Source organism: Pristiophorus japonicus, chromosome 3 (assembly GCF_044704955.1).
Source record: "Pristiophorus japonicus isolate sPriJap1 chromosome 3, sPriJap1.hap1, whole genome shotgun sequence".
In the NCBI taxonomy this organism is placed as follows: domain Eukaryota; kingdom Metazoa; phylum Chordata; class Chondrichthyes; family Pristiophoridae; genus Pristiophorus; species Pristiophorus japonicus.
In genome coordinates this window covers 173516162-173533186 of record NC_091979.1, presented here as the reverse complement: position 1 = coordinate 173533186, position 17025 = coordinate 173516162, and the positions used below count along the sequence as shown (strand labels likewise).

Genomic DNA, 17025 nt, shown 5'->3' with positions numbered 1-17025 from the left:
AGGATCTAGATGCTGTACACAGCAATCTTATGCTCCCATTTTTAAATTAATTTTCCCCCTTTTCCCTTTATTTTCCTCTCCTGTGCTAACTTCCTGTTGGGCTTTGGCTCCATGATTTCCAGTAACTGACCTGTGACCCTGCTGTGGCCGTTCTTTATGTCTGAGTGGAAACAGTGACTGATCATCAGCCATTCATGCCACTGTGGAGGCAGCACTGATGAACAAACACACATTCATATAAAACACACACACCCAGCATGGGGTCAGTAGATAGGAATCCAGACCTGGAACCTTGGTTGTTTGCACTGTGTCTTGCGTAGGGGGTACGACCTTTCTTTGGGATGACTGAAGACCCAGAGAAGTGTCCTCTGTGTGTTGGTTCTGGAAAATACACGACCATGAATGCTCCCAAAGCGGAGTTTCAACCCCTATGTGTGTCCCAACTTTTCTTGTGGTCTTATGAGGTATGTTTCCTCGTTCCCTGTGATATACCGGAATCATGATGCCCAATGAATAGATTAAAGTTGCAGAAAGACTAAAAGCCTCAGGAACAATAATATCCGTGATGCGATTGGGTAACACAGCGCTGTAAAAACCCATTATTTCCAGGCTGATTATCTCCAGTGAAGCGACTTGGGACCGTTTACTATGTTAAATGTACTATAATAATGCAAGTTGTTGTTGTTGAGAATACCACATTGGATCCATAAATTATTTAAGATACCCCAGTGCCAAAACAATCAGTAAACCCCTGATATACACAAGCTATGGTGTTCAATATTAACTCATTGTAAGTGGTTGGCCAAAGTCTTTCAATCATTTCGTTCTTACTCCCACAGTGGAGATGAGTTTGGACATTATTTTGTGTGGCTCCCATGTCCTAGGGATCACTCCCTTCAATCCTACACACTTCTCAGTGTCAGCTGACTGCCTGGGCAGTGTCTGAAAAGAAACCATTGTGAGAAATCGCAGCAAGTCATGGGCTTTCTCTGCAACCCATCACTGACAACAGAGGCCAGTCACCTGTGAGTGTTGGAGCCCCATCCAGAGATTTGTTTGGACTGGGGGCGTATTGACAGTTGTAAAGCAGTCTGTGGTTGTGGCTTCCTGCCTGCCCGGTTGTCGGGGGCTGTGTGTAGGCCTCAGGTTTTCGGGGGAGGGGAAAGGGAAAGGGTGATGAATGTAGAAAAGCCAAGGGAATATAAACATTAGTTCAGGGGAATACACAGTGAGCAACTCCTACAGAAAAATATTTATGATATTTCCATAAAACTCCAGGGGCTAGACTTTCCATTATTGTGCAGATCGCCCAAAAATGGGCGTTATTTCCAGTGTTGGTGGTAAATATGGGTTTTGAGATTGCCGAATTATCGCCCATTTTCAAAACCCCAACTTTCCATTTTATAAAATAGCAATCTGAAATGGGCATTAGTGTTAAATATTTTGACCTTTTGCCGTAAAGTATCAGCGTCCATAGCAACCGCATGGCAACGGTCGTTTCCCACATTTCAGGAGGTCAGGGTCAGCATTATATGCACAGAAGAGGATTGAGAGGGAGAGGGAACAGAGAGGAACTGAAAGCGTGTGTGGGTGCGGTGTGTGCTTGTTTGGCTGTTTTGGGAGGTCGGAGGGAAATTTTCCAGCAGCAAAAAGAATTCGGAGCACAAATAATAATGTTCCCACCGAGTTTTTTGCGGAATTTTTTTTATACAATAGAAGGGATAGAGGAGGCGACACAGCACACTGTGGAGACTGATGCTGGCGAAAGCATTGAGGTGGGAGAGGAACAATTGGGAGAACGAAAAAGAGTGGGGAGTTTCTTGGACGAGGCAAATGCCTCCCTCCTGCAGGAGGTCGAGTCATGCTGGGGTCAATTGACCCAGGGTAGGTGTGGGAAGCCCACCCCAAGGTGTATCAGAGAATATGGGCTGACATAGCCGAGGTGGTCTCGTTGGCGACCAACGAAGTGCGTGAGGTCAACCAGTGCCACAAGTGCTAGAACGACCTTATCGGATCCGCCAGAATAAGCATTACATTTATTTACATGTACTTATATATTTATATCATTTGAATTGTAAGTGTAGAGTGATTAAAATCAGATGTGATGCCTTGCATTTATACCGGGAATGTTTTACTCAAAGCCTGCGTTCATGGTGTACATCTTTAGGTAAAGAGTGATAATTTTCTTAATAATCATGATTACATCTGTCAGTTATGTGTTGTATCAGTCTCTGTGACAGTACCTAGCAATGATATCATGCAATGATCTCATGCCATGTTGCGCTGGTGTTACCTTTTACAGAAGAAGCTTTTGAGGAATAGGGCCGAGCAGAGGCAAACGGGTGGCGGGTCACCAGTCATCAGCGACCTCACCGACATTGAGGAGCGGGTACTGGCACTAGACGGGAGCCACTCCCCCGTCGGCCACGCAAGCAGCTGCCGTGATGTGATGCCGCGTGAGTAAAGTATACACCATTGCGTGATGTAAAGTCAATAGATGCCACACCCACTCATATCTGACCAATAATATATGACAGATGAATGATAAAAGTGTCCTCTAAATAATGATGGCCTCATGAGAATCATTGCAAGGCAGAATTTGGCGATGGTCATGAAAGGTGATGTCTGTGATGATTTTGATAGCAGTGGTGCTTTTGTCATGCAAATGCTGTGTGTCGTGCTGGAATCACCTTGTGACCCTAGCACCCCCTTCTGCTCTAATAACCTCATTTGTGTTTTTCAGCTCAGCCAGCAGCATGGCTCCATGCAAGACCACCGAGCCCAGAAGGTGGGGGCGTGGGGCCGGACTCGCTGGACAATCCTCCATCTGATGCTGAGGAGCCCCGATTCTTGCCCGCAGATCTGCTGGGTCCCTTCTCCATGGATGACAGTGCCGCCTTTGAGGAGCCTGCATCGCCAAGCTCCATAAGGCATCTCATACTCCTGTGGCCATTCCCACCTCCACCGTGGAGGTACCAGGTCCAAGCGCCCTGCCACAGGGCACCCGAGGTGTCTGCAGGACGGTGCTGACCAAATGAAGGTTGGTTTGACATGGCAGGTCTGCTCCGCCAGCGGTAGTTCTGAGCGGAGACATGGTAGACTTGTCCAGGAGGAGTGTTGACATAGGTCAGCAGATCCTACAGACAATGGGGGGCATACCCCAACAGCTGGCCACCATGATGGAGTGCGTGCCACGGATGGCGGAGGCCCTGGCGGTGATAGCTAGCAACACTGGTGGCAGAGGCCTTCCAGTGATCCCAGAGCGTGGCACAGCACCCCAAGATGTCGCACCCCCATTGCCAATGACACATGAGAGCCAGGAGGAAGGTCTTGATCCTGGCTCGGAGCACATTCCCACCTCGGGACCGTCCTCTCCCATGTCCGTCCAACCAGCAGTTCAGCCATCATCCCCCGCAATGAAGTAGCGCCTGAAGAGCTCCTCGGCCGGGCGAGTCAGGAGGGGAAGGGGTAGAGGTGGAGAGGAGAAGCAGTGGGGGGAGAGGAAAGTGAGGTGCATGGCCGCAGGTGTTGTCTTGTTCATTTGTTGATGTTGTTGGTGCTATTTTGTTGGGAGGTTTGGGGGAAGGGGGAAGGGGGCTACCTTGTTGGTTTGTATTTGTGTTCTGTGTTGTTCGAAATGTTGACCATTTGATTGATTTAAATGTTATAACTTTGTTGTGGGGTGGGGTGGGGTGTTTTTTACAGTTATAATTATGATTTCAGACAAATGTTCTCATTAAATGTTTTTTATTTAACATAACGTTGTTGCGCATTGTCTCAGATAGCTTGGACCGTTACACACTGGTGCTTTCTTAACATGAAAGGGGATAATTAAACTTAACATGAATCAACTTAAACTTTAACTATGACCAAAGTGATGCATACCATTGATGTATGAGCTCCAGACACAGCAGTGTTGCAGCTTTGTAAATACCGGCAACGTTATTTCAAGCAAAGCGCTCATTTATGAGCTGCTGACGTAAGAGTCTTGCAGCTATGTAGCCATCACAGGCCCTTTCCTGAGGTCTAGAGGGGGCGGGGGCATGGTTTCAGTGTCAGCCTAATGTCTGGCCCGAGGTCAGCGTCCACTTCCTCGTCCTCCTCTTCCTCTCTCTCCTGAGGTGGACCATCAGTCCCTTCTGGCAATTCTTGTCCCCTCCTGATAGCCAAGTTGTGCAGCACGCAGCACACCACCACGAATTGAGCTACCTGCTCAGGGTGGTATTGTAGCTCACCTCCTGAGTGGCCCAAGCAACTAAAGTGCTGCTTAAGCACTCCAATGGTTTTCTCGACAATATTGCGAGTGGCTCTGTGGCTCTCGTATCGTTTCTCAGCTTCAGTCTGGGTGTTACGCAGGGGGATCATCAGCCAGTTAGTGAGGCCATATCCTTTGTCACCAAGCATCCAGCATTGACCTTGTGGCTGACTGTTAAACATGTCAGATACAGTGCTCTCATGCAGGATGTGAGCATCATGGATGCTGCCCGGAAATTTTACATTCACTGCCATAATAATTTTCTGGTGGTGGACAATGAGTTGCACATTCAAGGAGTGGAATCTATTTCAGTTCCAAAAAACCTCTGCATCCTGTAAAGGTACCCGCATGGCGATGTGTGCACAGTCTATTGCTCTCTGTAACTTAGGGAAGTTAGGAATTCTGTAGAATCCTAAAGCCCTCTCAGTCTGAGCCTCTCTAGTCATGGGGAAGCTAATAAAGTCCATCCTGCATGCGTAAAGAGCTTCAGTTACCTGTTGAATGCAGCAATGTGTGGCAGTTGAGATATAGCGCAAATGTCGCCAGCTGAGGCTTGAAAGGAACCCGATGCGTGGAAGGAAAGTGCTGCAGTGACCTTGACCTCAATGGGCAGTGTGGTCCTGATGGTGCTGGCAGAGTGCACATTTCCCCTGATGAGCTGGTAACCTCTTTGTGGAAGCGTTGTCTCCTAAGGCATGTGTTGAGGTAAGACCGCTTCTCCCTGTAAGTGTGGTGGGTGTAAGGTCCCGTCCTCCTCAGCAGTCTGGCACATCTTAGATTGGGCACGTAATGCTGTTGAATATACCTTCTGCCATCTCTAGTCTGCAGCATGCACATGGTCATCATTATCATCACCTTCATCATAGGTAGTCCCTCGGAATCAAGGAAGACTTGCTTCCACTCCTGAAGTGAGTTCTTTGATGGCTGAACAATCCAATACGAAAGCCACAGACTCTGTCATCAAATGACAGGCCCCATTACAATAACTATCAATATTATACCTATTGTTCACAAACAATAATTTTTCCCACTAAGACACCTAAACTAAATTCTAATCATCCACAATATGATAAGATGTTTGTTCAGATGTTCAACTCACCTTAAAAGAACTTCACAGTACATCAAAACTCCCCAGAAGTTGAAGCAGCCTTTTAAATGAAGCGACCTGCGATTTACAAAATGGCGTCCATACCGCTGTGATTAGTTCAGGTGAGAGCAACTTTTTCACAGCGGTTTTTTCAGCGATAAATATTTTCGGCTATATGTGTGCGTGGTGACGAAAGTAATGCTTGACGATATTTTGGGCGTTAGTTTTGCCCATTCTGATCTTTACGGCAATAAAAAGTGGGCGGGCAGTATTATTATTTCTTCATGTTAAGTACATGCCGAAAGTAACGCTGGACGATAAGTGAGCGATAAGTGGGCGTTATTTTCCAATTTGTGCCTAAATGGGCGATATCTGTGCGTTATACCTCATCACATGGATTGTTCAACCATCAAAGAACTCACTTCAAGAGTGGGCGGTGTCGATGCCAAAAAAGTGGAAAGTCTAGCCCCAGGTCTTCAATTCAGTGAACAAGATGAGGATTGCGCAGGTCTAAGACGGGAGTTTTGGAGGTTACACTCTCTGAAGCGTTTTAAGTGGAAATCTGTTTCCAACTCCTCTGGATCAGTCATTCTGATCAAATAGTACTTTTGTACTATACGCAGATAAAATAAATATGGCACTTTGGAATTTCAATGCTCACAGGCAGACTATTCTCATCAGCCTCATTGCTGTTTTCCCTAAATTTCCTGACTGTATTCCCTGTATTTCCCAGCAGTTTTCCTTGTATTTTCTCACCATGAACAGTGAATTCTGGTGTGCAGGCACACAAGTACAAGACCCGGGAATAGTATGGACTTTAATATCTCCTATTTTCAAGTTTGTTCCAAGCTTTTCATGCTGTCTTCCTACTTGCATCACTGATTCGTGTTCGACTTTATTGGATTTGTAAGAATGTTTTGAACTTTATTGTCTGGTTACTTTAATAACTCATCAGTTAGTGAAATCGTTGATTTCTAAGAATGTTTTGAAAAGAAGCATTATCTCCTTGTACTACATTCAACATGATGTAACTGCCTCTACACAGATTCGGTCAATGTGATCAGCAATCGCAAAATTTATGTAAAATGCACTGACTTTTTGCAAATGATAAGTTAAACCAGGATTAATGTCCTCTGTTCTGTGGCTCTCAAAGAGTTGTTACACTGAGCTTTGTTTGTCGACTTTATTTTAAAGTCATAGTGACTGTGTGTAATAGCATATTTAAAATGCAGTGGACAGCAAAAGAGTAACAGTTTCGTTTTAAAATGGCTGCTTCAGTTGGTGTGGGCAAATTTGAATTGTGTGATTGTACCAGGGTTGTGAGGATGACATTCTGAACTGATTCTACTGTGTCACTGGATGTTGTAAGAGACAGGATTCTAATACCAAAAAAGGGATTGAGTATTGGCACCGCCGCCAGGCAGATGACATGCATGCACGTAATGTAGCTCACTTGCTCATGCCAAGCTTGAGTGTTAGTGCTGCACTGACAAGCTAAACATTAGTGAGTTCTGCACTTGGCCATGTAGAGAGCTTCAGTAGAGAATTTCAGTGCAGTACAGTCAGTGACGGCCGCCAACCTCATAGTTCCCCAACCCCGCACAGCCCACTTCTACCTCCTTCCCAAGATCCACAAACAGGACTGCCCCGGTAGATCCATCGTTTCACCTTGTTCTTGCCTCACAGAACTGATTTCTTCCTATCTCGACTTTATTTATTCTCCCCTTGACCAGTCTCTTCACACCTGGCAAGGTATATATTGAGTTCTGCACTTGGCCATGTAGAGAATGTTAGTAGAGAATGACTGCATCAAATTACACGTTGCACTTTGCCATTAATTATACCGGTATCTTACTCTGCTCACAGTGATTTTCTCACTATCTCTCCTGCAGGCATTGGTAAATGCTGGGTTACGATAAACATCCCCTAGTATTGTAAAGGACGAGTCCAAGTGTAAGATCTCTCCAAGCTCATCCATGCAGAGAGCTTCAATCCCCCAACAGGATCCAGTTGTATTTTCAACATCTCCAGAGTTTTTGCCTTCACGATCCTACCCAGAAATCCATTCTAATCGCTGATAACTTTTTGGAGATCTGTCTGACATCTGTCCTAAATCAGCCTGTCCAGAATTCAATCTGTATAGATTTGTCCGAATCCCATCATAATTTAATTTAAGATTCTAGATTTATTTTTTCCATACCATTTACTATCCTGCACATGTTTACAAATTCCAAACTTGGTGACCTCCATAGAATGCTGGAAAATCTTTCTTCTTAATTCAGTTCTCCAATGCTAAGTATCAGTTCAACAATTGCTTTCTGCACTGACTCTGGGGTTTAGATGCTTTTCTTGTGCCTTGGTGAATAGAAATGGACACTGTGTTCAAGCATGACTTAGTTTTTCTGATACGTATGATGTTTCTTATTGATTTCAGGTGGTAACAAGTTCGAAGGGATGCAGAACATCAAAAGGTGTGGTTTGTATTCATATACACAACCTGCCGCTGCCAATCATGCAAATATTTCCAGGTGATAGGAAACAGTCAGAGAACTTCCTGTAGTTAACTATGGATACAAAATTACACCAACATAAATACAGAACTCTTCTGTTCTGCTTAAATAATAATATTACATTTAATGTGCTGTTTGCTGCTCCACAGATTGGACATGTTCAGTGGAGCATCTTCTAACACCCCTCGATCTCTGTTATTTCACTCATATCTATTTCTATACCTTTCATTAAATCTATATAAATGCCATCCATTTTATCTTTCTGTATTCAGTACTTTATACTAATATAGATTAAGTTTCACTTGCCAGTGTTCTGCCCAGTTACTGATCTAATTGAACTCATTTCATAGGTCTGTTTATCTGATCCAATTATGTGGATGTGATAACTTTAGACACCACTACACAAGCACACACACACAAGATGGCTCCTTAACAAGATCTGTGTCACATGACCTTGCCACATGTCCTTTTATAATTATTACATCAGTAGTTGGTGTTATTACACTTCTCCCTCCTTATTGATGAAGTTAATCATAACAAAATAATCATACATAATTTGCATTGTATACTCAATAAAAGATATGAACTTATTGTTCCATATTTACAAATCAAACTTAACCACTCGTTTTCTGCTTCGAAGAGGATACCTTCGTTCTTGAACTGAACTTCCCAGTCTTGTTTTAGTACTTGCACTCATTCTAGGTTGAGCAGGAGCAGAGTTTTTCTCCAAGGACTGACCTTGATCAACCTTTAGACTCTCTACACCATCACGTTTTGCACGTTTTACAATTTGTAATGTGCGCTCTACTGCACCAGTTGAAGCAGGGTAGTATGGTGGAACTTTGGTATGTTTCACACCGTTTCTGCTCATGAACAGTGCAAATTATTCTGAACAAAATTGCGGCATATTAACAGACACAATTTCTTCTGGGAGGCCATATGAAGAAAACAAACTTCGCAAATTGTCTAGTGTTTTACTTGTTGTTATTTTCTGCATTGGAAACACCTCTAACTACTTCGAATAACTATTTATCACTATGAAGAATTGCTATCCTTTTAGCTCAGCAAAATCTACATGTAACACTTGCCACACCCTGGGAGGCCATTTTAATGGATGTAATGGTACTGATGGTCGTTTCTTGCTCACCGATTGACGTGTTGTACACTGACTGACAATGTACTCTATCTCTTTATCTGAGTCTGACCACCATAAGTGCATGCAAACGTTTGGTCAAGCAAATTGCCAGGTGCTGATCATGATGATCTCCTAACAATATGGACGTGAACACATGATACAATCTTTATCTACTAACACTTCATTCCTACAAATGAAGTATGGCTGAATATCTTCCTCTGATACCTGCTTTGGCCAGCCATTTGCTATGTACTCATACACCTTTGACATAAGCTTCTCTTCAGCTGTGACTGGCAGCTCATCAGTGCATGAAAAATAGTACACTTTTTCCCTATTGGATGCACATTGTGATGCGGATGGCAATCTGGACATAGCATCAGCATTACTGTGATCAGCTGATCACCTGCATGCAATATCATATGTATATGCTGACAAAATCAAAGCCCATCTCTGCATTCGGGCTGCAGCTAATGTTGGAACTGGGGACTTTGGATGGAAGATTGCTGTCAGGGGCTTATGATCTGTAATGATGGTAAACTTATGACCATACAAGTATTTGTGGAACTACTTGATCCCAAAAATTAATGCCAAAGCTTCACTTTCGATTTGCGCATAATTACGCTCACTGAAACTGAGAGTGCGTGATGCAAAAGCATTTGGTCTCTCCAATCCACTATCTAGTACATAAGAGATCACTGCCCCAACTCCATATGGAGAGTTGTCACACGCTAGCTTGACCTCTTTCATTATGTCATAGTGAACTAAACTGGTGCTCTCTACTAACTGTCTTTTATACTCTTTGAATGCTGTGTCACATTCTTCTGAGCACTTCCAATGGACCTGTTTTTTCAACAGCTCATTCAGTGGATGTAACACAGTCGCCAAATTTGGGAGGAACTTTGGTAGAGATTGGTAGAACAACCAAATGTGACCCAGTAATGTCAAAGGTGTATGATTATATTGCAAATGGCTGGCCAAACCAGGCAACAGACAAAGATATTCATCCATTCTTCATTCGTAGGAATGAATTATCAGTCGATAAAGATTGTATCACGTGGGGTGCAAGAGTGATTATACCAAATAAATTCAAGTCCAAATTATTAGGAGGCCTTCATGACCAGCACCTGGGAATGTGCTTGACCAAGAGTTCTGCACGCAGTTGCTTATGGTGGCCAGGTCTAGATAAGAATATAGAGTACATCGTCAGTACATCGTCAGTCAGTGTACAGTAAGCAAGAAACCACCATCAGTACCATTACAGCCATGGAAATGGCCTCCCAGGGTGTGGAAAAGGCTACATATCAACTTTGCTGAGCTAGAAGGACAACAATTGTTCATTGTGACTGATAGCCATTCGAAGTGGGTCGAGGTGTTTCCAATGTGGAAAATAACAAGTAAAACATTAGACATTTTATGAAGATTAATTTCTTCATTTGGCCTCCCAGAAGAAATTGTTTCTAATAATGAAATTTGTTCAGAAGAATTTGCCAAATGAAGAAAATAATCTTCGTAAAATGTCTAGTGTTTTACTTGTTGTTATTTTCCACATTAGAAACACATTGACTTTAACGAGCAAAAATAGTGTGAAACATACCAAGATTCCTCTGGACCACCCTGCTTCAAATGGTGCAGCAGAGTGCACAGCACAAATTGTAAAACGTGCCCTCATCAAACAGATGTTGGACCCAAATCCAAAGAAATGACAGTTGTCATTGGACCACAAGTTGGCTAATTTTCTAATTACGTATCATTATATTCCTCATACAATTACTGGTAGAATACCAGTAGAGTTGTTTCTCAAATGACAGCCACGAACCAGATTCTTGTTGTTAAAACCAAACATGGCACAGTCCGTATTAGAGAAACAATTAAGACAGAAACAGAATCATAGTAGAGGTAGAGTAAAAGAGAGAAGTGTGAAATTAAATCAGAAGGTGAGAGTGAAGAACCATCACCATAAATGGGTAAAGTGGTTACCAGGAAGAGTGGTGAAGATATGTGGTCCTCGCACATATTTGGTCAAGATGTTTGATCATGGACAGGTTAGGTTTGTTCACATTGCTCATATTTTACCTACAGATGTGAAAGTAGTTGAAGGTGGGAATGATTCATTTATTTCTGAATCATCAGATAGTTTTGATGCAAGTAAAGTATCAGTAGCATATCCTACATCCAATGCACTGGAAACAAATCCAAGAGAAAGTCAGAATTTAAGTCTGAGTTCGAGTCAAGCAGGCAAACAGTTTGAAGTTAGAGAGAGTTCAAATGGAAATCAACGGGATCCCTTGGAGGAAAACTTTTCTCAGGATCAGTCTCGAATGAATTTAAATTCATCACCATATTTGGAAGGTTCTGTTCGAGAGCGAAGGTATCCTCTTCGAAACAGGAAACAAGTGGTTAAGCTTGCTTTGTAAACATGGCAAAATGAGTCCATATCTTTCGTTATGTATAACCATGTAAGTTATGTATGATGATTATTTTGTTATAATTACTTCTTCATTAAGGAGAGAGAAGTATAATATATTTAGCTCCAGCTGTGGTCTACTGTGGCATTGCAGCCATTGCTGTTTACAAATAAAGAGGGAACAGGTCACCTGACTGGAGTTCCAGAGTGTTCTGCCATCTTAAGGCTGTATGTGCGTTTGTGAGTTGCACTGAAGATAAAACACCACCCTGCTTCAAATGCTGCAGCACAGCACACAATACAAATTGTAAAATGTGCCCTCATCCAGCAAATGTTCAATCCAAATGCAAGGAAATGGCAGTTGTCATTGCACCACAAACTGACAAATTTTGTGATTACCTCTCGGAATACTCCTCAAACTACTACTGCTAGAACACCAACAGAGTTGTTTCTTAAACGACAGCCCGAACCAGGTTCACGGAGCCAAAACCCAACAGGGAGTCAGCACAGGAGAGGAAAATGAAGTGAAAAAGTGGGAAATTCATTTAAAAATGGGAGCATAAGTTTGTTATGCACAGCATCCAGATCTTGCTTCACGTTCAACTCATCGATGCAACAACATATCATTGATGTCAGTAGTTACAGCAGAGATTCTGGAGATAAGGCATACAGAATGCTTGCCTTTATTAGCCAAGGCATAGAATACAAGAGCAGGGGATTATGCTTGAACTGTATAAAATACAAGTTCGGCCAAAGCTAGAGTATTGCGTACAGTTCTGGTCACCGCATTGCAGGATGGATGTGATTGCTCCAGAGAGGGTACAGAGGATATTTACAAGAATGTTGCCAGGAGTGGGGAATGATATCTATGATAAAAGATTGGATAGGCTGGGTTTGTTTTCTTTGGAACAGAGGAGGCTGAGGTGAGACCTCATTGAGGTGTATAAAATTATGAGGGGCCTGGATATTGTGGATAAAAAGGACCCATTTCCCTTAGCAGAATGGTCAACAACCAGGGGGCATAAATTTAAAGTAATTGGTAGAATGTTTAGAGAGGATTTGAGGGGAAATGTCATCACCCAGAAGGTTATGGGGATCTGGAACTCACTGCCTGAAAGGGTGGTAGAGGCAGAAACTCCCACCACATTTAAAAAGTACTTGGATGTGCACTTGAAGTGCTTTAACCTGCAGGATTACGGACCTAGAGCTGAAAAGTGGGATTAGGCTGGATAGCCTCTTCTTGGCTGGCACGGACACGATGGGCCAAAATGGCATCCTTCCGTGCCGTAAATTTCTATGATTCTATGATTCTGTAATGTTTGATGTAGGAAATGATCCAAATAATGTCACCATTCCCATAACTGATCAATTCCAGGAGTTAACTCCAGTGGACTGAGTGTGAATTTGGACAGTTTAGTGTTGACCATTTCCTCTCCTCTAACCGTTCATTATTCCATATTCTGATGAATAATATCTGATCTCACCCTTTTGCCACCAAATCTAAACCTGATGACACTATTTGGAGGAAGCTCTGCCCATATTCGAGCCCACTTGTCAGCAGATTTCCGTGCCCAGGATCACCACACTGAGCAAATATGAGTCAGTGTTTGAATGTGGTGGAGGTGCTGTATATAAAGACTGAACGCTGCAAGGGAAAGGCAGAGCAAGAGAGAGAAGCAGCAACTTTACTCTTAGAAACCAGCCAGCTGATCACACAAGAGGCAGAATGTATTCCTTTCTCCTCACCATTGCTGCAGTGCAGATCCTCCACTGCTCAGGTACGTACTGGAGAGAGCGGCTCCTCATAAAGCAATGATCTTCAGTCAGCGATAATATACCAATATTTCAAAGAATTCACCGTGAAGAATGCTGGAGAGTTTTATACAACTTTCCTTTTCTCTCTGCAGGAGTACCAAGTCCTAAGGATGCTCTGAGAGAGTCAGTTATAAAGCTGAACGAAATCACCGAGACCACCAATCTCTGTGGTATAACCAGGAGAAGAGTGAAGGATGTAAGTGTGCCCTGGTCTAACTGTCTAGAGTCCCTGTTGGTGATGATTCTGACTGTTTCAGTGGAGGCATCTTGTAGAAAATAAAGAGCTGTGTTGTTCTGAGCATTATCTGACCAGAATAAGAACACTGGATACGGTAACACACTAATCACCTGTTTCCCTTTCATTAGATTTATCGCACAGGCAAATTATCATACAATGTGGATTTAACATTCTCGGTGAAAGAAACCGTCTGCTCCAAGAATTCTGGACTGGAATTTGATGATCCCAGCTGTCACTTCCGCCCCAGAAAGACCGCTGTGAGTCCTGAGTTATATTGTAGCATCAAAACCCGCATGTATACTGAGTTATATCATCGAAAGGGCCATGTGTACTGAGTTATAGCATAGAAAGGGCCGTGTGTATTGAGTTATATCATAGAAGGGGCCATGTGTATTGAGTTATATCATAGAAAGGGCCGTGTGTACTGAGTTATATCATATAAGGGGACATGTGTATTGAGTTATATCATAGAAAGGGCTGTGTGTACTGAGTTATATCATAGAAGGGACCATGTGTATTGAGTTATATCATAGAAAGGGCCGTGTGTATTGAGTTATATCATAGAAAGGGCCGTGTGTACTGAGTCATATCATCGAACGCTGTGAGTATTGACTTATGAATGCTGAGTTATATCATAGAAACTCCCTATTTCAGTGGTGAGCTTATTGAAGAAGATTTGTGTTTTATGTTGACAGGAAAAAGGATTTTGCAAAAGCCGTGTTGAATATTTTGCTGATAAGGTTGTTGATATCAATGTGGACTGTCGAGGATTGAAGACAGTTGACAGCAGCAGTGAATCATCAGAGTCAAGTGAAGACAGTATTGAGGTAACCTCACACAATTATGCAAATCGGGACAATGGGCTTTCTAACACTTGAGGGAATTTACAAAATGTTTCATTGGCCCCCTGTGCTAAACATAAATATTAATTTTTTTCGCAGATCAAAACCAAATCAAAAGAGACATCACTCGAGGAGTCATCAAATGTGAGTACAAACTAGGTGTTTTCTCAGACTCTTTTCTTGTTGATCATGTAAGGGGAGCTTGGGGTGTGGCTTCGAATCCACACTCCCCTTGGGTTCTGTACGTGCGATTTATGAGGATGGGTGATAATGAGGCACCAGACACAGTGGCTAAGAGTACAAAATGGCTAATGTTATTTATTTAGAATAGCAAACACAAAGCTAGAGGGCATAGGAAGAGGTCATAAAATGGCAGTAATGGCAAAATCTTATTCAACAACCCGAAAAATCTCGCAACAGGGAAGGGGAAAACAAGAGGTTAAAACATCCCACTCACACACAACCACACCTCCCACTCCCACCCTTCCTACCCTAAATTGAGTCTGTGAGGGGGTTTGGGCTGTACTCACAATCCTATCAACTCCAGGGTTCTGTAGCACTTATTTCAGCTCAGGGTCCCTCTGGGGTGGGCTTTATGTTATTGTTCGGTTTTCCTCTTCGATGTTGTGTCGGTTTCTTCTATCTGCCTCTCGGTTATCGTCAGACTACAGCTGTGAATCCAGGTTATTGAAACAGGTCTGCACAGCTCTGCGTGCCCCAGCCTGATGCTTCGGATATTCTCACCCTGTCCAGTGTGTTCAGGGCTAACCTGCTGCCACTTACCAACCAGGAGGTTGGCTCGTGGGTTTTTAGTCTCGACCAAAATCAAAGTTTGCAAAACTCTCTCAGCTCCTTTCCCCTCCAGCAGCCAGCAGCCCTTTTCAAGAACTGATCCCAAACTGTTTTTCTCCACAACTCCTGCAAGTCTTTTCCTCTCCACACCTTTCCTCCCCTGTGAACTCTGCCCAGCTCCTTTTTGGTCCACAACTCTTTTTCTTCACAACTCCTTTTCTCCACAACTCCTTTTCTCCACAACTGTCTTTCTGCTGGTTCTGTGTCCTATATCTGTATTCAATTCAGTTCTGGTCTTTTCACGCTCAAACCCAGTGGGTGGTCCATTGTGTAAGTTTGGGCGGGGAGATAACTTTGAATATTTAGTTAGAGGATGTCAAAGGTACACGCAGGTGTGAGGACCAGGGTATTGTTACGGGGCACATATGTGCCTGGACGTCTGTGGGTCCTTTGTTATAGTCCTGGGAGTCAGTGGTCCATTCCTGCAGTGATTCATAGTTTTGATTCAGAGCTATTGTCCATATTAATTAGGTAGATAATGGCCCACATTCGTAGTTTGATTTGGGGGGGGAAGTCATTTTCAAACTGGGCCAGGGAGTCATTATTGGTTGAAGATTTCCCCACTTCAGGCCCAACTCGATCCCTGATTGGCCTGCCAGAATGCACTTTTCCCCCATTGGCCAGTGCCTCGATCTCGCTTGTGAGCCAGACTCCACAATGTCTGTATCCACCCACACGTTTTCCCAACCTGCTTTTACTTGGCCAAAAATGTTCATTTAGTGTATGGAACGATCCCATGTTAGTTTTCTTGTCCTTACGGTGTTTCAAATGCGGCCGTGAATTTTCGAACCTTACAATCACAATTATCAACAATAAAGTATAAATTCCTGGAATCAACTGTGTCAGAATGGAATGTGAGATGGCAATTTATTTTAGTTCGAAGCACTGGGGGAGAAGAATCTGATGCTCGATTCCTGTGTGGTTTTTCTTGTAGAATTGAAGCCAAAACAATAAATCCCAATTGTCTTCCTTTTTCCTCATCCGAGGATTCACCTCTTTCATGGTTGACATGGCCCTCGACCATGTACGTTCTATTTCCCACACTTCTGCTCTTACCCCTACCCCTCCATTCCAGAACCATGATAGGGTTCCCCTTGTCCTCACCTTTCACCCCACCAGCCACCACATTGAACGTACCATCCTCTGCCATTTCTGCCACCTCTAACGTTATCCCACCATCAAACACAGGATTTCTTCACTCCCACACTGAGCCATTGAATCTCAACTCTGAAATTTAAAGAGTTGCCACTTTCTCATTTATAATCTAATATTATTTAAAAGTTAATTTGCTGATGATTCTAAAAGTTGTGATTGTTTACGATGTATTTCATTCACTCGCTTTGCTAAAGATGTAAACATTAATATTTTAATACAGGTGAAAAGCAAGTCAAAAGAATTATCGCTGGAGGGCAAGTCAAAAGAATTATCACTTGAGAGCGAGTCAAATGAATTATCGCACGAGAAGTCTTCAAACGTAAGTACAAACTGGGAGTTTGTGTCAGATAATTGTGTTCTTGATCATGATTATCAACAACAATTAAACACAGAACTCAGTCCATCTGAAAATGACAATTCTGTTGATTTGATTCACTGCAGGAACACAATGAGGATTCAAGAGCCCAACACTAACCATGAATGAAACTTCTGAAAGACTGAGCTTGGTGTGAACACAAGAAGACCTCATTCAGATTAGAAGATTTCATCAATTGTACTTTACTTGTTCATAGTTAAAGGGGAACTGGCGTTCCTGAGTGTACATTTTACTGTAACTGGGAGATTCTATAGTTTGTAAATGTTCTGTCCTTTGGTGTGTATTGTTGTCTTGTATTCTGTGGATTAAATTAAAAATATAAAGAGAATATTTCCTGATCTTCAAATATTGTTTCT

The 17025-nt window shown here is 42.9% G+C and overlaps 1 protein-coding gene across 1 annotated transcript; it reads left to right on the top strand.

The window, feature by feature from the left end:
* Nucleotides 1–13117: 13117 nt before the first annotated feature.
* Nucleotides 13118–16767, top strand: LOC139259406 (secreted phosphoprotein 24-like). Its single transcript, XM_070874871.1, has 7 exons — nt 13118–13169; nt 13299–13402; nt 13573–13701; nt 14140–14271; nt 14386–14430; nt 16514–16612; nt 16735–16767. Exons 1-7 carry the CDS (start codon nt 13118–13120, stop codon nt 16765–16767), a joined length of 594 nt encoding a protein of 197 aa, XP_070730972.1.
* The last annotated feature ends 258 nt before the right edge of the window (nt 16768–17025 follow it).

What these genes read in the sequence shown, in the direction of transcription:
- LOC139259406 (XM_070874871.1), top strand. Translation starts at nt 13,118, where the DNA reads ATGTATTCCTTTCTCCTCACCATTGCTGCAGTGCAGATCCTCCACTGC. An exon ending in GCAGATCCTCCACTGCTCAG is followed by an intron (nt 13,170 to 13,298) that starts GTACGTACTGGA and finishes TTCTCTCTGCAG; the next exon opens with GAGTACCAAGTCCTAAGGAT. An exon ending in CAAGTGAAGACAGTATTGAG is followed by an intron (nt 14,272 to 14,385) that starts GTAACCTCACAC and finishes TTTTTTTCGCAG; the next exon opens with ATCAAAACCAAATCAAAAGA.